At 35.1% G+C, this 21,543-nt stretch overlaps 2 protein-coding genes across 12 annotated transcripts in view; one reads left to right on the top strand and one right to left on the bottom strand.

Moving 5' to 3' along the window:
* LOC127861646 (RING finger and CHY zinc finger domain-containing protein 1-like) overlaps positions 1-21,543 on the top strand; it is a 473,873-nt gene that overhangs the window by 443,849 nt on the left and 8,481 nt on the right. For 4 of the 8 annotated variants that reach the window (XR_008040306.1, XR_008040304.1, XR_008040305.1 and 1 more), the window contains exons 1-7: positions 5,846-6,003; positions 9,511-9,630; positions 13,428-13,546; positions 14,199-14,277; positions 15,316-15,419; positions 17,722-17,751; positions 18,942-19,086. Coding sequence is in view for 5 of the 8 variants with exons in the window: in XM_052400328.1 (XP_052256288.1) it covers positions 5,941-6,003; positions 9,511-9,630; positions 13,428-13,546; positions 14,199-14,277; positions 15,316-15,419; positions 17,722-17,751; positions 18,942-19,086 (660 nt within the window). In the remaining 3 variants the exon portion in view is untranslated. The other 4 variants (XM_052400332.1, XM_052400331.1, XM_052400330.1 and 1 more) reach the window with 3 other exon arrangements.
* Positions 1,619-5,786, bottom strand: LOC127861653 (uncharacterized). 4 transcript variants are annotated; one of them, XM_052400342.1, is made up of 4 exons: positions 5,724-5,786; positions 4,330-4,556; positions 3,440-3,548; positions 1,619-2,008 (listed from the first exon to the last, which is right to left on the bottom strand). In XM_052400342.1, the coding sequence occupies exons 2-4, from the start codon at positions 4,516-4,518 to the stop codon at positions 1,857-1,859; spliced, it is 450 nt and encodes a 149-aa protein (XP_052256302.1). In that variant the 5' UTR covers positions 4,519-4,556; positions 5,724-5,786; the 3' UTR covers positions 1,619-1,856. The 4 variants fall into 4 exon arrangements, with proteins under 4 accessions (XP_052256302.1, XP_052256305.1, XP_052256303.1 ...); XM_052400345.1 differs by lacking the exon at positions 5,724-5,786 and adding an exon at positions 5,700-5,722; XM_052400343.1 differs by lacking the exon at positions 5,724-5,786 and adding an exon at positions 5,465-5,665.

The raw sequence follows: 21,543 nt of genomic DNA, 5'->3' as shown, positions 1-21,543 counted from the left end.
TTGCCAGATAAGTTACCCTCAACTATTATATACTCGATTAATGACGTCTTCGTAAATTCGTCAATCACGGACTCAAGATGAGACAATATACGCTCCGTGCGTAACCAAAGTACTTGCCCATTTACTTTTATATAATGGAATTGATGCTCTGTTTTGTTTTCAGTGTAAAATACACAGTGTTTTCACGAGTTGCCTGTCTCAACTAAATATATCATTGGTATAAAATATTTAAATAAAGCAAATAATATCACCTTAGGGTAAACAGTCATTAATGCAGTGCCAGTATATGAAAAAGTTTAACTTTAAACCACCCGCTGTCTTGTTCGTTTCAAATTATTTTTCTAATATATAATAATGGACACGTTAACTATTAAAATTGCAATTTAATAATAGTACACGCAGAGATGTTTTATGATTTTGTAATACATAAAAAATATACTGGTAGAGGAGGCAAACATATCATTTGTTTTCATTACGATTTTGGACAAAAACGACAAATTAAGAACTTTTTGTTTTGGCATTTTGGGTTCAAAATCCCTTCAGCAATAGTTGATTCCACACCTTTAAAGGCAACTCGAAGTAACACCAGAGGTACTACGCTAACCGGACATAACATGAGACCCATTTTCGCATGACGCGGCCCATATAAAATCTTAATTAAACTATTAAGTTTGCTTGATCAGATCTGGCGATACTTGTTTCAGTTTGTTGCGAACAAAACATGGTGAACGTTAAAATGCGACATACTTTTGAATAACGATCTTATCAACTATCTATATCATTCCATGTTGAAAACCTCATTGTGTTCAATATTAAAGGGTAACTATATTTAAACTGCTTGTCATCTGATTACGAACTGTTCATGCTATGACATGAATGCCATATACGATTGTCTCTCAAACGTTTGGTTGGTCTGAATCTCAGTGCATCAAATATTGTAAGCCAGTCTGGTTGACTGAATGACAGACCGTTTTAAGTCCGACTTAATGGCAGAAAAAAATCAGCAAACATTTTGACAAGGCATGACGGCTTTAAATATATGTATAATCCTACATGTAATCTTAACTACTCATGGATCATGCATCACTTAAAATACAAATTAACGATGTCAAGTGTACACATGCACGTATGTTACTGCATACGTACATATTGACACGGTTCTATCTTTAACTCTTATTTTTAAGTTTTTTATCGGTTAATCACGGCGTTTTTCGTCACCAAAACTTTTTTATCTTGTATTAAAATATTCAAATTTAAGAAATAAATATTGCCAGTACAATACACTCTCATTGGTAATGACAACTTTTGCGCTTTAAAAAGTGGTCATAATCCTACACCTTAAATCTGCAGGCCATTAGTCGCCCATTGGCATATGTGTCCGTTGGACTTCAAGAGTATTTTCATGTGAATGCACAGTTGGGACACATTTCTAGAAGATTTAAAACTAACAATGCAGCAAGATTAGCACAAGCTTCAACAAGACTGTACCTAAAGAATGCAAGAACTGCAGATGCAGCTTTTGTAATTGAAATTTGTTATGGATTAGGACAAAATCAACATTTCTATTAGTAAACGGGCCCATATTCAGACCTCCAGGACAGGAAAAAAACGCAAGAAGTTTATAACTGTTCATATATTTTTTTTATCAAATTAATTGTAAAACAAAACATGAACACAATTACAGGAAATGAACATTTAACAATGAATTTCCAATAAACACACATATCACATAACCATTTTGACTATCACATTAACTAACATGGACGACGTGATTGATAGACCAGCTCGAGAAGTATAAATGACTATTTTCATTTAAAATGACATGAAACAAATTCATACAAACACAAACCCACACATCACAGTACATTTGGGTTCATGCCATCTATGACCTCAAGTGGCCACATGGTTGCCATTTCAGCGTTGTGTCCGAGGTTCTGTATCTTGAAAGGGCGGATAACGGGAACGCTGCCTGTCCGCAGAAGCTGTCCCACTACCATCACATACTGGCCTGCAATCGATACCAACGTTTGGTGGTATTTATGATGTTGCGGTTTTATGTTTTTAAATCTCCAGCCATTACGTCACAACTTGACACTCCTTTTAACCATTTATATTTTCATACATTGAAGTAAGCGGTAAAACAAACAAGAGCACCGCATAACGGATGCCATTCTCGGCTGCGGGTGCATTTTAGAAGAAATGAAGGCTTGTCAGAATTTATTTTTTTAAGAGGTCACAGTGACCTTAACCTTTGACCTAAAGACCCAAATATGTATGTGGCGTGTAGAACTCATCTAGGTGAAGCTACATATGAAGTTTCAAAGTTGTAGGTGGAAGCACTTTGATTTTAGAGCCTATGTTCAAAACCTTGACAAAATGTTAAGGTTTTAGCACGACGCGGACGGCGGACACGACACGACGAGCTGGCTATGACAATACCTCGGGTTTTCTCCGAAAACAGCCGAGCTGAAAATGAATTTATTATATGTGGTCATAATTTTCGAATTTTTTAAAAATGGCATTAAATTTGTTTAAATCTATAATGTTTTATTTATCTTATGTGATTATAATGGCAAGAAAAAAAATTGATTACAAAAATATTGCCTTCCCCAAGATCTGAATCCGCGACCTCTGTATGCAAAAGTGAACGCGCTACCACTGCACTAAGCAGCATTTTGTGGAATGTGAGGGAAACTTAACCGCTATATAAGTACTCAACCTATTTTTCATAGTATCGCTGAAAAGCTTTACAAATGCTTAATTTTTATTTTTGCAATTTTGAAATATCATTATCCCTTACTGAACCAATATTTTAAAATTTATCTTATGACCTATCTTATATGTCGCGGTGGTGTAGTGGATGATGTGTCCGCCTAGCGATCAAGAATTTGTGGGTTCTCTCCCTACTCAGGGAGCGTTCTCATTATCTCCTCCATAGACATCAAGTACTGGTTCTTCCCAGGGAACATAATCGACAGTGTCCATATCTGCCTATAATAGGCCTTCCTGTAATAGTCAGCAATTGACTGTAGGAAGTACGAAGTAGAAGTAGAAGAGTTAGTTTGCTTGTTTAAAAATAAATCAATCATCTTAAATAGAAAGGTTAGAGGTGTGGTTTATAGTCTGCTTCCAAAACGTATGCATCTTCAGCCGACTTCGACATTAACCCCCGGACACTGGGATTAAAGTCGTCCGTTTACACATTGGCGGGATTCGAACCAGGGACCTTTGGATCCCTAGACCAGCATCTTACCACTAGACCACTGTCCCCACTAAGGAGTGGTAGTTTGCTTGTTTAAACATAATGCAATCAGGTTTGTTTTTAATCTATGGCAATTATTTTGAAACTCTTCAATTTAACAACCTGTGAACAAGTCCCTTTAAGATAATGGTCGGTCGGGTAAGAAGAATCAAAAACATTTTGATGCATTACTGGTACCTTTGCTGGCCTGGACAGTTTGTGTCTGCTGTGCTATTTTGTGACATCCTTTAACAAGAGCAATAGCTGTTCCATCGTCTATCAATATGCTGTCAAATGAGTCCTTTGTCTACAATATAAGAAATATGCATTTAAAGTCACACAGAATGTTATGGATGCTGATTTCTGCCAAATTGTTCTGGCTTGTTGGCAGGTTTGAAGTTCAACAACACCAGAACACATCAAATCAACAAAAAGGCGACTCATATAATTGTCGTACTGGCGTCTTTTTTTGTTGATCTGTAGGGTTTTTGTTTATATCTGTCGTTGGTCAGTCTGTTGGCCAGTTTTGAAGTTGCCAACACAATAGCAGGCCTGAACGACAAAAATACCCCTAAAAACTCCGAAAAGAGTGACTTATTGCATAATTATAACATCGGTGTCTTTTTGAAATTCTTTTAGGTATATTTGGTTGTTCTTTCCTGTTGGTGTTTGAGCAGGTTTGAAGGTCGACAACAAGCCAGAACAACAAAATTACCAGCCAGTATGACAAAAACTGCAACAAATCAGGGACCTATACAAACAAATACAATGCGCATCCCTTTGTTTGTATAGGTCCCAGAACAAATGTCATAACTGTCATGTTGGTACTCATTTTGTACAAACATAAATCATTCCAATGCAGGTTTTGCCTCTAAAGGTTGTTGTTTCTTACATTGTGTGTTTCTTTTGTCAATAAAATATTTTTGTAACACATAAGCAAATCATGCATTAATGATTTAACCGAAGAATAAATAAAACCACTCACTTCAAGGCTGCATCAATATTAGCCAGTTACATTTGAAAACTGTTTTTTTCAAAACCTTCAACTTAAAACATAAATGCAAAATGGTGCACATATATAAACTTACCTCAATGATTACACCTTGAGTAGTGACCATGGAGAACTCTATTGTTTTGCCCTCATATTCCGCAGACCACGTTTGGCTTGGACTCTCAGGCGAGGCACCACTGTTTCCAGTCGAGCCTGCGCAGTGCCTGCAGTGTGTCAGATGGGTGAGGAACATCTTCCGGGCTGGCTGATCTAGGATGCGACTCATTGTGTCATGTGTGCCTAAATCACATGACCACGACTGTGCTAGAGGAGCAAATATTACCATTATAAATTGAAAATGTACAATTGACTAAAAGTAAAGTATTAGCCTTATTTATTATAACTAGGGATGGTAATGATTATCCGGATATCCGAATACTAGTCAAGTATCTGAATTGCAAGAGGGTCAGAATACTTGATTAAATGATATTACCTCGGTTGTTATGCAAACTTAATAATGTTTCTTATAGTATATTTTGACGTTAATCTGTATACCAGACATCATTGACAGACATAAATCCGTTAATTGGTTGTTGCTCAGCGAGTGCCCATGCCAGTTTCCGATCACCTTGGTGATAATGGCCGAGTTGCATTATTGCCAACTTGCATCTCCCTGTTTTGTTTTATTGTCCTTACTTCTCGATAATTGACACCAATTGGCTACTTGGCTTCAATCGACGGGTGCAACAGTATGGAAAACTAATCTATGCCTAATCAAATAAAATTATTTCAATTGGTCAATTAATATTTATCTGTTTTAAAATTAGAGCATAAATAAAGTTGTGTTTGTCTTTACTGTTGTATTAACAGTCTACTGAACCGAATACTGTGAGAATTTTTTTGAATTTCTATATGTGTGTTTAAGCGTTCTGAATTAACAATGCCTCCACCACAAACATCGGATGTTTGGAATCATTTTACGAAGTCAGCAGACAAGCGAAGTGCAAGATGCAAATATTAAACTGAATTGATTAAATATATGTTTGTAGAATGTATATATAGTAATATAGCTTTTGTTATAGTTTTACGATGAGTCTTTTAAAAATAACTTACACAATATAAATTTAGAAATCATTTAAATACGTTATATTGTTTTTTTAATTCATAAACAGTGCAAATTAACGTTTTCACAGTGTTGTGATTATGGTAAAAGCCTTTTGTAGTTTACATACAAAAGAATACGGATATCCGGATATATTCGGATAGACGATACGGTTATCCGGATACCGATTTCGGATACGATTCCCGTCCCTAATTATAACATTACATGCATAACAATATTGATTATAAATTTTAGCTCAGTGTTATGAGTTATAAGCTATAACGAGTGTACATCCATTTAATATTTTTGTACAACAAAATCAATATCTGGAAACACAAATGAAATATATGCATTGATTAATAGGCCTAATTCTACGCGAAATAATTTACCTGATCACCGATTCAGGGCGTTTGCATCATTTCGCCTGAATAATTAAAAAAAATGTTCGCTTGCTATTTACATAGGTGAATATTGAAAGCCCATCAACATGTCTAATTTAATTAATTTATGACAAGTTACCGAATATTATATTTAAAAAGAATACTTCTTTAAATATAAAATGTAGATGATATAAGCATTCGTATTGGACAAACTTTTATTTTGATAATGTCGGATGTTAAAACTGTCAGGATAGGTTGTGAGCACTATGCCCGCAAGTGTGTGTTTGTGGTATGTTTGATTTATTATGATTATCTTATTTTATTTTTTAATGACTTGCTTAATTTTGGTAATCTTTGATAACTCATGTCAATGTAGCGATTACATGTATGATGTATGGCGATTACAAAATCTGTTATCTGTCACCATGGTAGAACATACACTAGTTCTATTTGAATGCTCTGAACCGTTATAAGTACATACGTACAGCTCAGCGATCCGGATGGTTAATAGCTGGGAGTTGTATTATTGCAACTAGAACATACACATGTAGCATGTAGTTACATTTTTATCATCATTCTTCCAAATAACTTTGCAACTAAAATGTTAACCTTAACTTATATGAATATTTTTTCCTTGATGTTTGAGATTTCTTGCAACTAAAATGTTAACCTTAACTTATATGAATATTTTTTCCTTGATGTTTGAGATTTCTTATCTATTGCATTTGTATGATCATGGTTGTGCATTGCGTTTCATATTGTGGCATCGGGTAATTTCGACGTTGGGGTATTTTCGACGATTGCGCATTTTCTGGTGTAAACATGGGTACCGCGCATTCTCGACGGAAGTCACGTGTTGTTTACATTGACTTTACATAGCTCCATCAACGATGACCTAATTTACCATTTCATGGCTCTACGGACGGTAAATTAACATACTTTTGTTCAAATATGGTACTTTTCATGCCTTTCAGCTAATCCCTAAATATCACCATTCATGAATGAAGTTTTACTTTATTTAACAACAACTTAGATTTTTGACAGTTCGTCTGCTTCACTCGTCATACGTATACCATAGTAGTATCGTGATATTCATTTGAACCTGTAGTAAACTGTTCAACATAAAAAATGTGTAATAAGTTATGCGAGTCTTAGCATCGTTTTTATTGTTAATTAAAATATTAAATCAATAAAGAAACTGTATTTGGCACTTACAAAAACAGTAAAATATATATTTTGTAGCATAAGGGTCCTTCTAGAGGCCCTTACAGGAGGTATGACCCTGGGGATTTAACAGAAGCGTACCAGGCTGTGGTAGAGGATGGGATTTCAGTAGAAAGAGCTGCAAAGATGTTGGCAGTGCCCATAACCACTTTTAAAGATCGGGTTAAGGGCAGGGTTGACATAGATGTCTTAAGATCTGGGCCGCACACTTTGTTCATGCTAGATCCAGAGGCATTTTTAGCTAGCCATTTGTAAATAATGGCTGAAGTAGGCTATGGTTACTCACGTCAGGAAACAATCAATTTGGCATCTGACTACGCTGGACACCTAGGAATAAAACAGAAAGCTCAAACCATAGGATTTGACTGGTTTTATGGCTTCATGTCCAGATGGCCAAATTTGAAGTTGAACAAGCCTAGAAGTCTTGAAATATGGCGTGCCATGTCTGCTAATCCAATTTCGATCAACAATTTCTTTAAAGAACTTATAAACATAATGACTAAATATGACTTAACAAGCAAACCTGAATGTATTTTCAATATTGACAAGAAAGGACTGAATTTTGAACATAAACCACCAAAAATTGTTTCTGGAAAATTATGCAAAACCCAGGCAGTTACATTAAGAAAGTCAAAAAATGTTACTTTGAGTGGATGTGTTAGTGGTGTCGGACACCAAATACCACCTTATTTTGTGTTTCCAGGTAAGCGTATGTTGGACTCCCTTTTAGCAGGAGCTACCCCTGGAGCAGCAGGCACAGTCACAGAAAGTGGATGGTCAAATTCTATCATATTTGACCTTTACATGAAAAATCATTTGTATTTGCCAGCTAGAGACAGTGGTTATGTTTGATATTATATGATGGCCTCAAGAGTAACGTATCTTTGCCATTGATTGAATGGGCAAAAAAAGAACACATCATTCTGTTTGTTTTGCCCCCTCACTGTAATCATCTGTTACAGCCCTTAGATGTCAGTTGCTATGGGCCCCTAGAACAAGCCTGGAATTCTGCCTGCCATAGACACTTAAGAGAAAGGGGTGGTAATGCCATCACGCGGTATGAAGTGTGTGTGCTTGCTTGCAGAGCGTGCACAAGTACCCAGACTGCCTCATATATTCAGGCAGCTTTTAGAAAGTCGAGTGTATTTCCCTTAAATCCAAATGTGATAAGCCCCTTGGATCATGCTCCATCAACAGCTTTCAAAAATAACAACTCAACTCAAGCTGTTCCTGAAAAATCAGATGAATCATTTTTTCAAACAAAAGGTGGTCAGATTCTAAAAATGTTCAACAGAAAAAGCCAAGGAATACCCTAAGTAAAGTTGTGGGAGGCAGAGCTATTATAACAGAATCGCCCGTTGTTGGCGCAATAAAGCTTCACTTGAAGTCACAGAGCAAACAGTGTAAAGATGTCTCTTCCGCTATACCCAGTTCCTCCGGCCTTCAGGTGAAACGAAAGCAGCCCCCAGTTGAAGAGGTGGTCAGCTCTGACTCAGATGACAGTGACATTGCAGAGTCTGACAAGACTATAGTGCATTATGTGCAAGCTCTTCTATCCCCCTTGCACTGACATAAAGCTTTCATTCATTAACATCGTCAAGTGGGGATGTTGTGATTTGTGTCAAGGATGGGTACATTTGTCATTTTGTACACAAATCAAAGTACTTAGGCGGGCTGACTCTTTCCTTTGCCCTAAGTGTACTTCTGAAGATTAATAAAATAGACAGCTGACATTAATAAAACTGTAAATCAGTTATTAAAGCTGCTAATTTCTGTTCAAACTAGTTAAATACATTTTAAATATGTTCATTGTTTAATTGGACCATACCCCTTATCTTTGTTGAAGAGTATGGAACTATTTACTATTAGTGCAACACAACCGTCGAAAATACCCCACCGATACGCAGAACACAACCGTTGAGTATCAGACATTTTTTTCTTTTGTGAACACGTAGACAACTTTTCTGATTAAGTTTTTTTTATAAAAATCTATTTACGGTAAAACAGATTTGTTTATCAAAATATTCATGACTTTCATATTTATTTGCATAATTTATATTGCCATTTGTTGAAAAATTGTTACATCGTCGAAATACCCCACACCAGGATATATGTGAAATAAACAAACAAGGTTGGTAAGCAAACCCTGGTAAATCTTATTTAAGTTATACAATTCTGAACAAGAATACTGTAAAACCATTAAGCTAATCAAAAGTAGTTACAGACAGTAGGTTGCTAAGCTTTTTAATAAAATACAGCCAGAAAAGCTGACTTGGGAGAATATCTTGTGAGTCTTAGAGTAGTACATGTATGTTTTTCCGTAGTATCGTCCCTCTTAATGCATACATCTAAATATTTTATGTGAAAAGATTGTAAAACACATATATTTTATATGAACATCTATAGTTAAATGTGTATTCTTGGACATAACAAATGCATTAAAATCAGCAATATTTTGACAAAATCCTTGATTTTATTACATGAACATGTAGCTCACTGTAGTAATCTGTATAGAGACATATATTGAAAACACACCCAGTTTGAGAAAAAGCTAAAGAAAGATCTTTTGTAGGCACCATGCTGTAAGAAATTTTACAAATGCCGTGTGTGCCATGATGACAATGAGACTCATGTGATTGATCGCAAGGCAGTGGAACACATCAAGTGTAGCATGTGTGATCTGGTGCAAAATGTAAGTAAAAATAATGCTTTTAAGCTCACAAAGTGCTCAATGGGATCTTTTAGGATAACATGATTGCAGTTGTCCTTTAGTGAGCAGGTGTATGAGGTGTGCATGTGAAGTTTTTTTTCTAATCCTGTCACAGATTTTTAACGATGCTTTTTTCGGAGAAAACCCGAGCTATTGTCATAGCCAGCTCGTCGTCCGCCGTCCGACGTAGGCGTCGTGCTAAAACCTTAACATTGGCCATAACTTTTTAAATATTGAAGATAGGAACTTGATATTTGGCATGCATGTGTATCTCATGGAGCTGCACATTTTGAGTGGTAAAATTTTAAGGTGAACATCATTCTTCAAGGTCAAGGGTCGAAAAAACAAAGTCAAGGGAAGTAATAAGCTTTAAATGGACATAGTTATCTGACCTGCCCACGTATATATTTTTGTTAAATAAATCAAAGCGGCGCAGTAGGCGGCATTGTGTTTCTGACAAACACATTGTGGTAAAATGTCAACGTCAAGGTCATCCTTCAAGGTCTACGACAAAAAATACACATTTAAGGGAATTAATAAGCTTTAAAGGGAGATAAATATTCAATATTTTACATAGCCACTTTATATATTTGGCATGCATGTGTATCTCATGGAGCTGCACATTTTGAGTGGTGAATCTACAGTTACGGTAGTGGCTTTTAATTATTTGCTTCTAAAAATAGAGATTTGTTAGAGACAATTATTTTCAAGGGAAGTAATTTATATAATTATAAACCTCATATTATATATTTCCTTACCAAGAATTGAAGTTCTTTTCACAGCTACTGTACAGATTTATTATTTTGATTATTTATAAATCAAATGATTGATTTGTCAAAGTTTTTTTTTTAATGATATAATTATAATTTTTTTCATGTACTTAGTTGTTAATAGTAGTGTTCATTACAAACCTGTGGACTTATGTCCATAGATACAGGTTGTCAGTGATGTCTGACTTGGTAATTTTTAATAAGCTTTAAAGGGAGATGATTTATACATGCCAAATGATAAATAGAATTTTTCAAAGTGGCGCAGTAGGGGGCATTGTGTTTCTGATGAACACATCTCTTGTTGGGTCACTAGGTCAAAGGTCAAGGTCACTGTGACCTCTAAAAAAATAATAATTCTGACATGCTTTCCCAGCCGAGCGTGGCACCCGTTATGCGGTGCTCTTGTTATGAAACATTGCAACTCCACGAATGATCATTGGTGACCCTGTTATAAAATTATTAAATTGATCCTGTGTTTTGCATATGAATCTCCATAGCTAAATAGATTTTTTAAAAGATATCCTTGTTTAAAACCATAAAGGTGAGGGCATTAAGATTTGGTGTGTACCATCGTGTAGAGGTCATCTACCGGGTATGTTTGTTCAAATCATGCCCATGTTGTCAAACTGGCCATGCCCTGGGGGTTACTTATTATCTTTATAATGATATAGTACAATATACAATAAATAATGATATAGTACAATATACAATAATCTAGTTAACCACACAGCGAAGAAGTTTGGTATTTGGCATGTCACATGGTATGGTGGTCTTCAACCAAACTGGTTCAAATTATGCCCCTGTGGTCAAAACTTGACACGCCCAGGGGTGACAAGATTTTTGTAGACTTGTATGGCAGAAAACTTAACAAATCTTGCTGTCTGAAACTGCAATGGCAAGATATTTAATACTTTTTGTGCGACATCACATGCTGGTCTTCTACTAAGATTTTTCAAACCAATGCCCTTGGATCAAAATTGGCACCACCCTAGTGTTTATTTGATTTTTACCCACCTGAACTAAAAGTGCTGAAATTAAGCTTTTGTGATTGCCATTTGTTTGACGTCTGCCCACGTTCAAACAATGTCTCTGGTGTGTGGTGTGCATTGTCAACTTTTAGCTTGTTATCCCCCGCCATCGACAGAGGGATATTGTTTTGGCGTTGTCCGTTCGTCCGGAGCTATATCTCGGAAGTGCTTTGACGGATTTCATTGAAACTTAGTATTAGTATATATATATATGGATAAGGGGATGATGCACGCCAAATGGCATTGTACACAATCTGTTAATAACGGAGTTATAGCCCTTTGTATCTTGAAAAAATGCTTTTTTGAGTGTAAATATAACACTTTTATGTCCAGAAGCCTTTTGGCGGGAGAAATCAATTCAGCGAATTTACTTGTTATCACTCTAGAGTCTAGAGGCCACTTTATTATATCCAATTATAAAGGAACTTAGTCACAATTTTAACTATATTGGACAATATCAAGGCCGAAAGCGAATCTGATCTACATGCTTCCCAAAACTACATCCCAGGTCAAATCATAGAAAAACTTGTTACCTCTCTAGAGGCCCAAGTGTTACTCAGTTTTCATGAAACTTGGTCAGAGTTTTTTTGTTTTGTTTTTTTAATTTAGGCTTAATTATGAATCTGGGTTTAGTGCATCTAATAATTAGGTCACCAGTTCAAATCTTTGTTTAAAAAACTTGTTATGTCTCTAGAAGCCACAATTATGAGTCAATTTTGATTAAATTTGGTCAGAATGTTTATCTTGATTATCGGTATATGAAGGAAAAATCTCTCCCTACCTCAAAGGTCAAGGCCACATGTAAAGGTCAAAAGTAAAATTGGGCCGTAAAACAGCTTAAAATTATGTCTCCGTTACAACTTTGAATGTATTGGTGGGTTTTGAAATAAGTAGACACAAATGCAATCCATTATGAGGCAACAAGTTGAGTTTAAAACGTGTTTCCCTTTAACAAAGGTTAAGGTCACTCTTTAGAGATCACTTTGAAATACATAGATGGATTTTAAAATAATTTGTTACAAAATAATGCAATTCATCACAATAAGATCTGTCATGCTTTACAGGTGTCTCATAACCTCAAAGGTCAAGGTCACTTTACAAAGATCATACTAAAGCATTTAAAAGCTTTTCAGACTTTTTAATTTTTTCATTTATCATGCTATTTTCAGATAATTTTACACTTATGGAAATTATTAGGACTCATCATTTTGAGTGTGAAACATGTCTCAATGGTGATGGTCAAACTTAGAGGGCAAAGGTCAAACTTGGCTTTAAAACAGCTTGTCCAGACTATCACTTTTTTTATTAAACAATTCGATTTTAAAACAATTTGCCACAAATGACTTACATGAGGAGACTTTATGTCGCATGTATCTCGTTTCTCAATACCTGAAAGGTCAAGGTCACATTTAGAGGTCAAAAGTCACATTTTCCTCAAAAAGCTGGCGTTTAAAATAAGCGGAGTTATGTGACATGAAATGTGAAATATTGGGGCATTTATGCCCATGGACACATGTCTTGTTTATTTAAGTCTATCCAATTGTTCTCTTTTAAGTTCGTGCCTGATATTAGGTAAAATCTTCAACAATTTACATCAGTGAACTTAAGTGAACAATATGTCTATAACAATAACTTCAATTTTTCTAATACTCTCTCATACCATACCATACCATACAGAGTAAAACACCTAGATAAAAGCCACAGTTTTTACACATGACATCTGCATAAAACAGATGGAGTTTCTACATGTCTGAGGTGAGTAACCTTGGGCATAATGACACTCTTGTTTAAGTTAAATTTATACTGAAAAGATGATTTGACTGGCTAGATATGAACAGAAAATGACCGTATATGGAATGATATGCAGTCACTGTAAGCACATGATATGGCTCAACTCGGGAAAAGCAAGTTTTCTGGTGAAGGTAAGATACAAAGATTTGTGATAACCTCTTGATAATGATTCACGTGAATTCACCTGTAGGTGCGAAATATCTGTGAGGGCTGCAATGTGGTGTTTGGGAAATATTTCTGTGAGAAGTGTCGGCTGTACGATGATGAGGACAAGGGTCAATTCCACTGTGACGAATGTGGACTGTGCAGGTAAAACATGTTTTAACGAACTAAATATCATGTTATGAGTTGCGTTCTGAGAAAACTGGGCTTAATGCTTGTGCGTAAAGTGTAATCCCAGACACTTTCCACCTAAATTGGATTTTTGCGCATATGCATTATGCCCAGTTTTCTCAAAACGCGACTCATTTAGTTACAGGTCCTTTTTGTGTGTAGCCCGGTTATATAAAACAAACCTGCTTATTGTGTTGGGCCTGACGGTCTTTAAAATTACTGTTGTAGTCCCTTGGTCAGATACTTATGTCAGCAGAAGTTGATTCAATGCAGAGTTTTGTTAAGAGCTTAGAAGTTAAGTTTATAATTATTTGATTTTGGCATTTTTCTAGACATAATCAAATTCGTATTTTCAAATGTTTTTTTCCCTTTAAGTCTGAGAATATAAGTTGTTTATTAATTTTCATATTGATATTGTATATGAAAATCTTACTTGCATGCTTTAGTGATTGATAATCTTACTTGAAATTTAGTATGGATTAAACTTCACCTGTGTAAACCCAATTGAATATTTTAGGTTAAGAATAACTGCCATTTGAAATGACTGACTCTTTCAACAGGTGTGTTTGAGTTTGTTTTGTATATTTGTTATGTCCATATTTGATCCGTGAATCTGAAATATTTCCAGGATTGGAGGACGGTCCAATTTCTTCCACTGTGAAAAGTGTGGCACATGCTTGTCAAACCATCTAAAAGGGAAACACAGGGTATCACTCTTAATTTGTACATAGTATACATGATATTATTACCGGGGTAAACAATATCTTTATGGGGAAAATATTTTAATCAAACTAGATTGTCTATGGTGTCAACAGGTAAGATCCACATTGTTTTGTAAAATGTTTTTTAAACTAACAATATACAATAATTCATTGGGTTCTCTCTAGAAAATCCCATAAACATTCAATTTATTCTGTATGCATTTGCGATAAAAATATAAACAAAATAATATATGTACATGTTCAGTTGTGATTAGAATTGAAATTATTGATAACTTCATAACATAAACTAATGTAAAACTCAAATGCAGCACTCTTGATAAGGATTGGACATAAATGGGAAACATGTCTCTTCATATTAATTTGCATTTAGCCCACGTTTTCAATAATTTGACTTTAACCTAGTTTTCCAACAGTAAGTTACATTAAGCTAAGTTTTCCCACAATAACCATTTAGCCCAGTTTACCCACTATTAACATTTAGCCTTGTTTTTCAATAATGAGCAATTAGCCAAGTTTCCCCCCAATCTGCATGAAGCCCAGTTTTCACAGAATCTGCATGAAGGCAAGTTTTCCTGCATTAAGTCCAGTTTTCCATTATTAGCATTAAACCAAGTTTTCCCAAAATGTGCCTTTAGCACAGTTTGCCCACTACAAAAATTGAAGCGAAGTTTTCCCACAATATGCATTTACTGGTAGCCAAGTTTTCTCACAGTTTTCATTTAGCCCAGTTTGTCCACACTTTGCTTTCAGCCCAGTTTTCTCATAATGTGCCTGTATCCAAGTTTACCCACCAAGTGATTTAAGCCCAGTTTTCTACCATACGCAATGAGCTCAGATTTTCCACAGTTGGCATTAACCCAATTTTCCAACAATAAGGGTAAAGCCCATTTTTTTAATACAATATGCATAAATCCCAGTTTTGGTGACAATTGCAACAATTTAAAGACATTAACGGTATTGGAAGAGATGGCTTCTGATTAAGAAGAAAAAGGCCAGTTTTTGTATTTCTTTTGTTTTTCACAGTGCATTGAGGAGATATCCCGCCGTAATTGTGCAGTGTGTCTAGAAGACCTGCACACATCCAGAAGTAATGCCCACATCCCACCTTGTGGTCACTTACTACACAGGTAGGCAGTACTTGAACATGAGCCTTCAGTTGGGATATTAAGTATCCCGTTACTTGAATACTGAGTCGACTTAGGCTGACAAGAATAAGTAGCAAAATAAATCGAGGATAGTCATATCTATAATAGCCCTTCCTGTTTGGAATGAAAGCTAAATTCAAATCTGTGAATATAGTATTATAAGCAAAAGCTGACATGTGTGTTAAATGTTTACTGTCTCTTACTGTTATGTCTGTGATCCTTTTATTCCCGAAAACGGAAGTAAGTGCCCTTGAACTTAGCTGTTGGAATTGCTCATTCTGTGGGGAGTAAGAATGGATATTAGTAATAAATGCGACCAAGTAGTGTGGGATATAAGTCATCTGTTGTGACAAAGTAGTGTTGGATATAAGTCATGTCTGTGAACAAGTAGTGTGGGATATAAGTCATGTCTGAGACAAAGTAGTGTGGGATATAAGTCATGTTTGTGACAAAGTAGTGTGGAATGTAAGTTATGTCTGTGACAGAGTACAGGCCCGTACCCAGGCCATGGGCCCAGGGGCCCGGGCCCCCCCAGCTGGCTGTCGAACTATGATTTTTTTTTAATAATCGGCCCACTGCAATTTTTTCTCTCGTGCAAGGGCCCACAGTATACTTTCCCTCAAAACAAAAGAGCAGCTATGTTTTATTGTCCCTGATAAACAAGGGGATTAACGCTCGCCAATCGAGATAAGCCTCTAGGCAATGTTTTCTTATCGCCTTGTACACACATCCCCGATCAGTCCCCCATTGTGATCATGAATGCTTCACCTATCGATGGTTGATGTAACATGTATTTTGATACGTGCAGTGAATGGAAGCAACTGCTACAGGAGTTCGTAGACTATGGTCTGATAATTGCCATCGCAAGTTTTTTTCTTCGTTGAGAAGGCCATAGACGTATTTTTCCCTTCTAAAAGTTATTTTTTTTAAACCTTTTATTGGGAATTTTTAGGTCCCAATATATACTTTTTGCATTGAGAATAGGGCCCTGAATTTGAACCGGAACAAATAAACTGACAAAGGTATTAAAACTGAGTATTTATAATTTTTTAAAGGAAATCACTGAACAAGACTACGATGAGATAGTTAACATGTTTGTTTAAAAGAAAAACAGATTCATAAATTTGCCGAGCAACAGATAAGAATTTGGCAGAATTCAGTATTTAAAATAATTGAGTACCGAGAATTGAGTAATATCAACCTATTAATGGCCCATTGGTAAAAAAATGAAAATTGAAACAACAAATTGATCTCATTATATAAGTTAACTTGATCCAGTGTAGAAAAATATTGTATAATTAAATCATCTCTTTCCTTGAATTTGTTTGAAAACAGTCAAATATGTTAAATTGATTATTTAAGACTTTCATTATTTCCCCCAAATATTAGACGTTTCGCGCATTTTTTTCCTCAAAAATGACAAGGTCTTTCCCCAAAAATCAGATTTAAAAAAAAACCTGTGACGTTATTGATTTGTGAAAAAAAATGATGGAAGCAATACGAGAGTTGATGTGGATAATTGTCAGTTTTTATTTAACCTGTAAGTTTCGAAAATCTAAAGCTTTTAATATTGTTGTTAATTCACACCAATGTTTTAAGTTTAAGACTTCCGAAATGTACTGATTTACTTGTTATATTCCATTTATTCATATCACAAAATACGTTTTTTATAAGCATTAAAATTCACCTTGCAAAGTGCCAAATTAAAAAAAAGTATATATATAGGTAGGGGGGACCCCTTCCAAACCCTCCCCGGTTGGGCCCCCCCAGTAAAAAAATCCTGGGTACGGCCCTGGAGTAGTGTGGGATATAAGTCATGTTTGTGACAAACTAGTGTGGGATATAAGTAATGTCTGTGACAGAGTAGTGTGGGATGTAAGTCATGTCTGAGAGAAAGTAGTGTTGGATGTAAGTCATGTTTGTGACAAAGAAGTGGGGTATATAACTTATAAGTCATGTCAGAGACAAAGTAGTGTGGGATATAAGTCCCTTAAACAAGGCCCTTGTTCAAAATTCTTGTAATGTACCAAAACATTAAGTTACTTTTACTTCATATAAAAATGTTTGCAAATACCAAAAATTGTTATATCTTTTTCATTACACTGAATTTTTTTTCTTTCTGTGTCACAAATCAATTATATCACATTTAACCTTTGTCATATCATATTAAGATCATACTTGATTTTCAAGCCGAACAAAATGTATCCAGATATGTTCAGATTTGATTGGTGGATATAATTATACTTTTCACCATCATGTAAATTGAGTAATTATTGTTTTTCAGGGCTTGTATGGAGCAATGTGCACAGACAGGGTCAGTAACTATGACAACAAGAAGTATTTAGCAGACAAGCATAATGTATCAAACCAATTGAGCCTTACTCTGGCAAAACAGGGTTCAGTGCATGTTTATAAAGTGTCATCCCAGATTAACCTGCATGTTTGTAAAGTGTCATCCCAGATTAACCTGGTCAGTCCTCAGGACAACACTTTCCGCCTAAACTGGATCAGTGCATGTTTGTAATGTTTCATCCCAGATTAACCTGGTCAGTCCTTAGGACAACACTTTCCGTGTTTGTAAAGTGTCATCCCAGATTAACCTGGTCAGTCCGCAGGACAACACTTTCCGTGTTTGTAAAGTGTCATCTCAGATTAACCTGGTCAGTCCGAAGGACAAGACTTTCCGTGTTTGTAAAGTGTCATCCCAGATTAACCTGGTCAGTCCGCAGGACAAGACTTTCAGTGTTTGTAAAGTGTCATCCCAGATTAACCTGGTCAGTCTGCAGGACAACACTTTCCGCCTAAACTGGATTTTTGCTAAGAAGGGACTATTTCTTTATATAATAAATATCATAAAAGCGGAAAGAGCAGTTTATGTTTGTGAAAAAATAAGTGTGGGATATAATTGATTAGTCATTAGCCTTTACGCATATTTATTTAACTCCATTTTTACAGAACGAGGCTTATTTATATTAACAAGGTGAATGTTAAATGACTTTATAATGGGCTATTCAATTCATAGGTTTGTCTCTGTCATTAACACAATAAAAGGGGATAGACTTGCAAAAAAGAGCGGTGTCAAAAAATTTGCTATTATGAGTGTGGACATGTGACTTTGCATGAAGACTCAACAATGTCTGGTTGAAAAACTCTAATACACAGTAAGAAAACACAAGAACAAAAGTTTGTTGCAAACAATCAAATTATTTATTGGGATTAAGTAGTATAAAATACACTCTAAGTATTTAAGTGATGCTGTTAATACTTTGCTGTATTTAATTTACATACATGTACAAAACATGTCAAAACAACTTATTATGATAACATTTTCTCTATACTTCTTATCTCTATTTAAATATATAAAAAAATTATTATGTATAGGATTCAAAAATGAATTCCAAGTTTTCTCGTCTTAAAACATAATGTCTGAAATGAAAATTATATGATTTTTTTGCAGCAAGTCATGCTGATCTGTAAATATCCAAGATCTGTCATTCACTTTAGCAACTATTACTGCCCCACATGTGCTGAGAGCCTGTTTGACATGAAGCAGGCGTGGAAGATACTGGACCAGGAGGTGGCCAATACCCCCATGCCTGATGAGTACAAGGACTACCATGTGGCAATACTCTGCAGGGACTGTCATCAGGTGAGATCTCTTTTTATAGAAAGTGAATTTTTTATTTATATGTACATAGTGTTGCTCTATATATACATTTTTGTGATCTTCATATTCGTAGTGGTTTCCTTGAGTATACAAGTAGTCATGATCTTGATATTTGATTTAAATGGTGGTTTGCTGCTATGAATTGTTATAAAGTGTTGTTCTTGATATTAATTATGATGCTCTGTATTGAAATGGTGGTGTTCTTGATATGTATACATGTAGTAGTGCTCATGATATAAATGGTGGTGCAAGTGATATAAATGTTGGTGTTCTTGATATAAAAAAAGTGGTGCTCTTGATATAAATGGTGGTGTTATTGATAGTGCTGCTCTTGATATAAATGGTGGGGCTCTTGATATTAATGGTGGTGTTCTTGATATAAAAAGTGGTGCTCTTGATGTAAATGGTGGTGTTCTTGATATGAATAGTGGTGCTCTTGATATAAATAATGGTGTTATTGATATAAATAGTAGTACTCTTGATATAAATGGTGGTGCTCTTGATATTAATGGTGGTGTTCTTGATAAAAAAGTGGTGCTCTTGATATAAATGGTGGTGTTATTGATATAAAAAGTGCTGCTCTTGATATAAATAGTGCTGCTCTTGATATTAATAGTGGTATTATTGATATAAAAAGTGGTGCTCTTGATATAAATGGTGGTGTTATTGATATAAATGGTGCTGCTCTTGATATTAATGGTGGTGTACTTGATATAAAAAGTGGTGCTCTTGTTGTAAATGGTGGTGTTCTTGAAGTGAATAGTGGTGCTCTTGATATAAATAATAGTGCTCTTGATGTAAATAGTGGTGCACTTGATTAACATATTGGTTTTCTTCATAGAAATGGTCCTGTTTTGGATAAAAAAAATTGTGTTGATCATGATGTAAATAGGGGTTCTCTTCATATAAATTGTTGTTCTCTTGATAGAAATGTTGGTGCTTTTGATATTAATAGTTGTGCTTGTTATTCAAATAGTGATGCTCTAGAGATAATATCAGTGTTCTTGATATAAAAAGGGATTCTCTTTATATAAATGGTGGTGCTCTTGATATACCGGGTAAGTAGAGTCATTCTTGAAATCAATAGTTCTCGATCAGGTGTGGTATACATGTATATGCTTCAAATTGTAAATGAATTATGATACTGAATATTTTTAATAGAAGTAGCATTAGTACCCGTCATTCCTGACCTCTTTATAAGTAAATCTATGTTTTCTAGTGAAGCAGTTTTTAAACACACATCTGATATGTCAATTTAGTTTAATTTGAACCTATTTAATTTATCTCAATTGCATCGGAAACCTCAGGCTTATAGAAATGCTTTCCAGTCGGTTTTCTGGGCCTATAACCAGTACTTGGTGTCTTTGGAAATATCTAGATAACGCTTCCTGATTGGGGATCAAAGCCATGAAGTCTTGATTGCTAGGCAGACACCATATCTATTACGCCAAGGCAAATTTGTTATGGCAATTTGTAGTTATATATGTAATTCTGGAAATATAAAAACACACAGTTTGTAAAAGGGAGATATAATACATGTACCAATTTACTGGCTAGATTAAGTTCCCCCTTAATATCGAACACATTTTTACTGATTCCATTAGGTCCAATCCTTCTGTTGCCAAGGCTTATTTCAAGCATAGGTGCGTGTTGTTAAATAAATAAACTATGTGTGATTAAATTTGCAATACCAATCAATATTAAACATGTCCTACTTTCATATCGATAACCTGAAATCATGCAATGATAGTCATTATAGGCTTTAAATTAATGGCAAATGTTAAAAAAACTCCAAAAAAGGCAAATTATCAAGTGTTGAGCATTTTTGGAAGGTAATTTAAAGATGACTTCTTAAAGATAAAGGGGCCTTTTCACAGATTTTGGCATGTTTTAAAGTTTGTCATTAAATGGTTTATATTGATAAATGTAAACATTGGATCTAAAAAGCTCCAGTAAAAAATCTAGAATAAAATTTAAAAAAGGAAAAAAAAGTAGCCCGCAGCAGGGCTCGAACCAGTGACCCCCGGAATCCTGGAGTAAAAACCAAATTGACTGCTAGGCCATCCTGCCAATTATATATGGGCGACCTATTTTATACTTTATATGAGCAATCTTGGTAGTTTCACAAAATTAACGACAACAACAGAACTCTCCAAATTATTCAATCGTTTTGAATTGCAATGCTTTATAATTTTCAGGTTTTTAAATCGTCAAAAGATGCATATAATGGCTATATTAGACCATAGTAAATGTTCAGTATTACTGTTTCCTCACAAATATCATAACTAAAACCAAAATTTGCGAATCTTAAACAACTTTTTTCAATTTTGTCAATTTACCAAAACGTGAAAAGATCCCTTTAACCTCCCCGCCTCATGAACAATGTATACTGTTTGCACTTAAATTCAATAATGTAATTTTAATTAGTTAAATCTACAG

This window comes from Dreissena polymorpha, chromosome 16, assembly GCF_020536995.1.
Source record: "Dreissena polymorpha isolate Duluth1 chromosome 16, UMN_Dpol_1.0, whole genome shotgun sequence".
Classification (NCBI taxonomy): domain Eukaryota; kingdom Metazoa; phylum Mollusca; class Bivalvia; order Myida; family Dreissenidae; genus Dreissena; species Dreissena polymorpha.
Note: the sequence above shows the minus strand (reverse complement) of the source record. Positions and strands in the feature narration are given on the sequence as shown.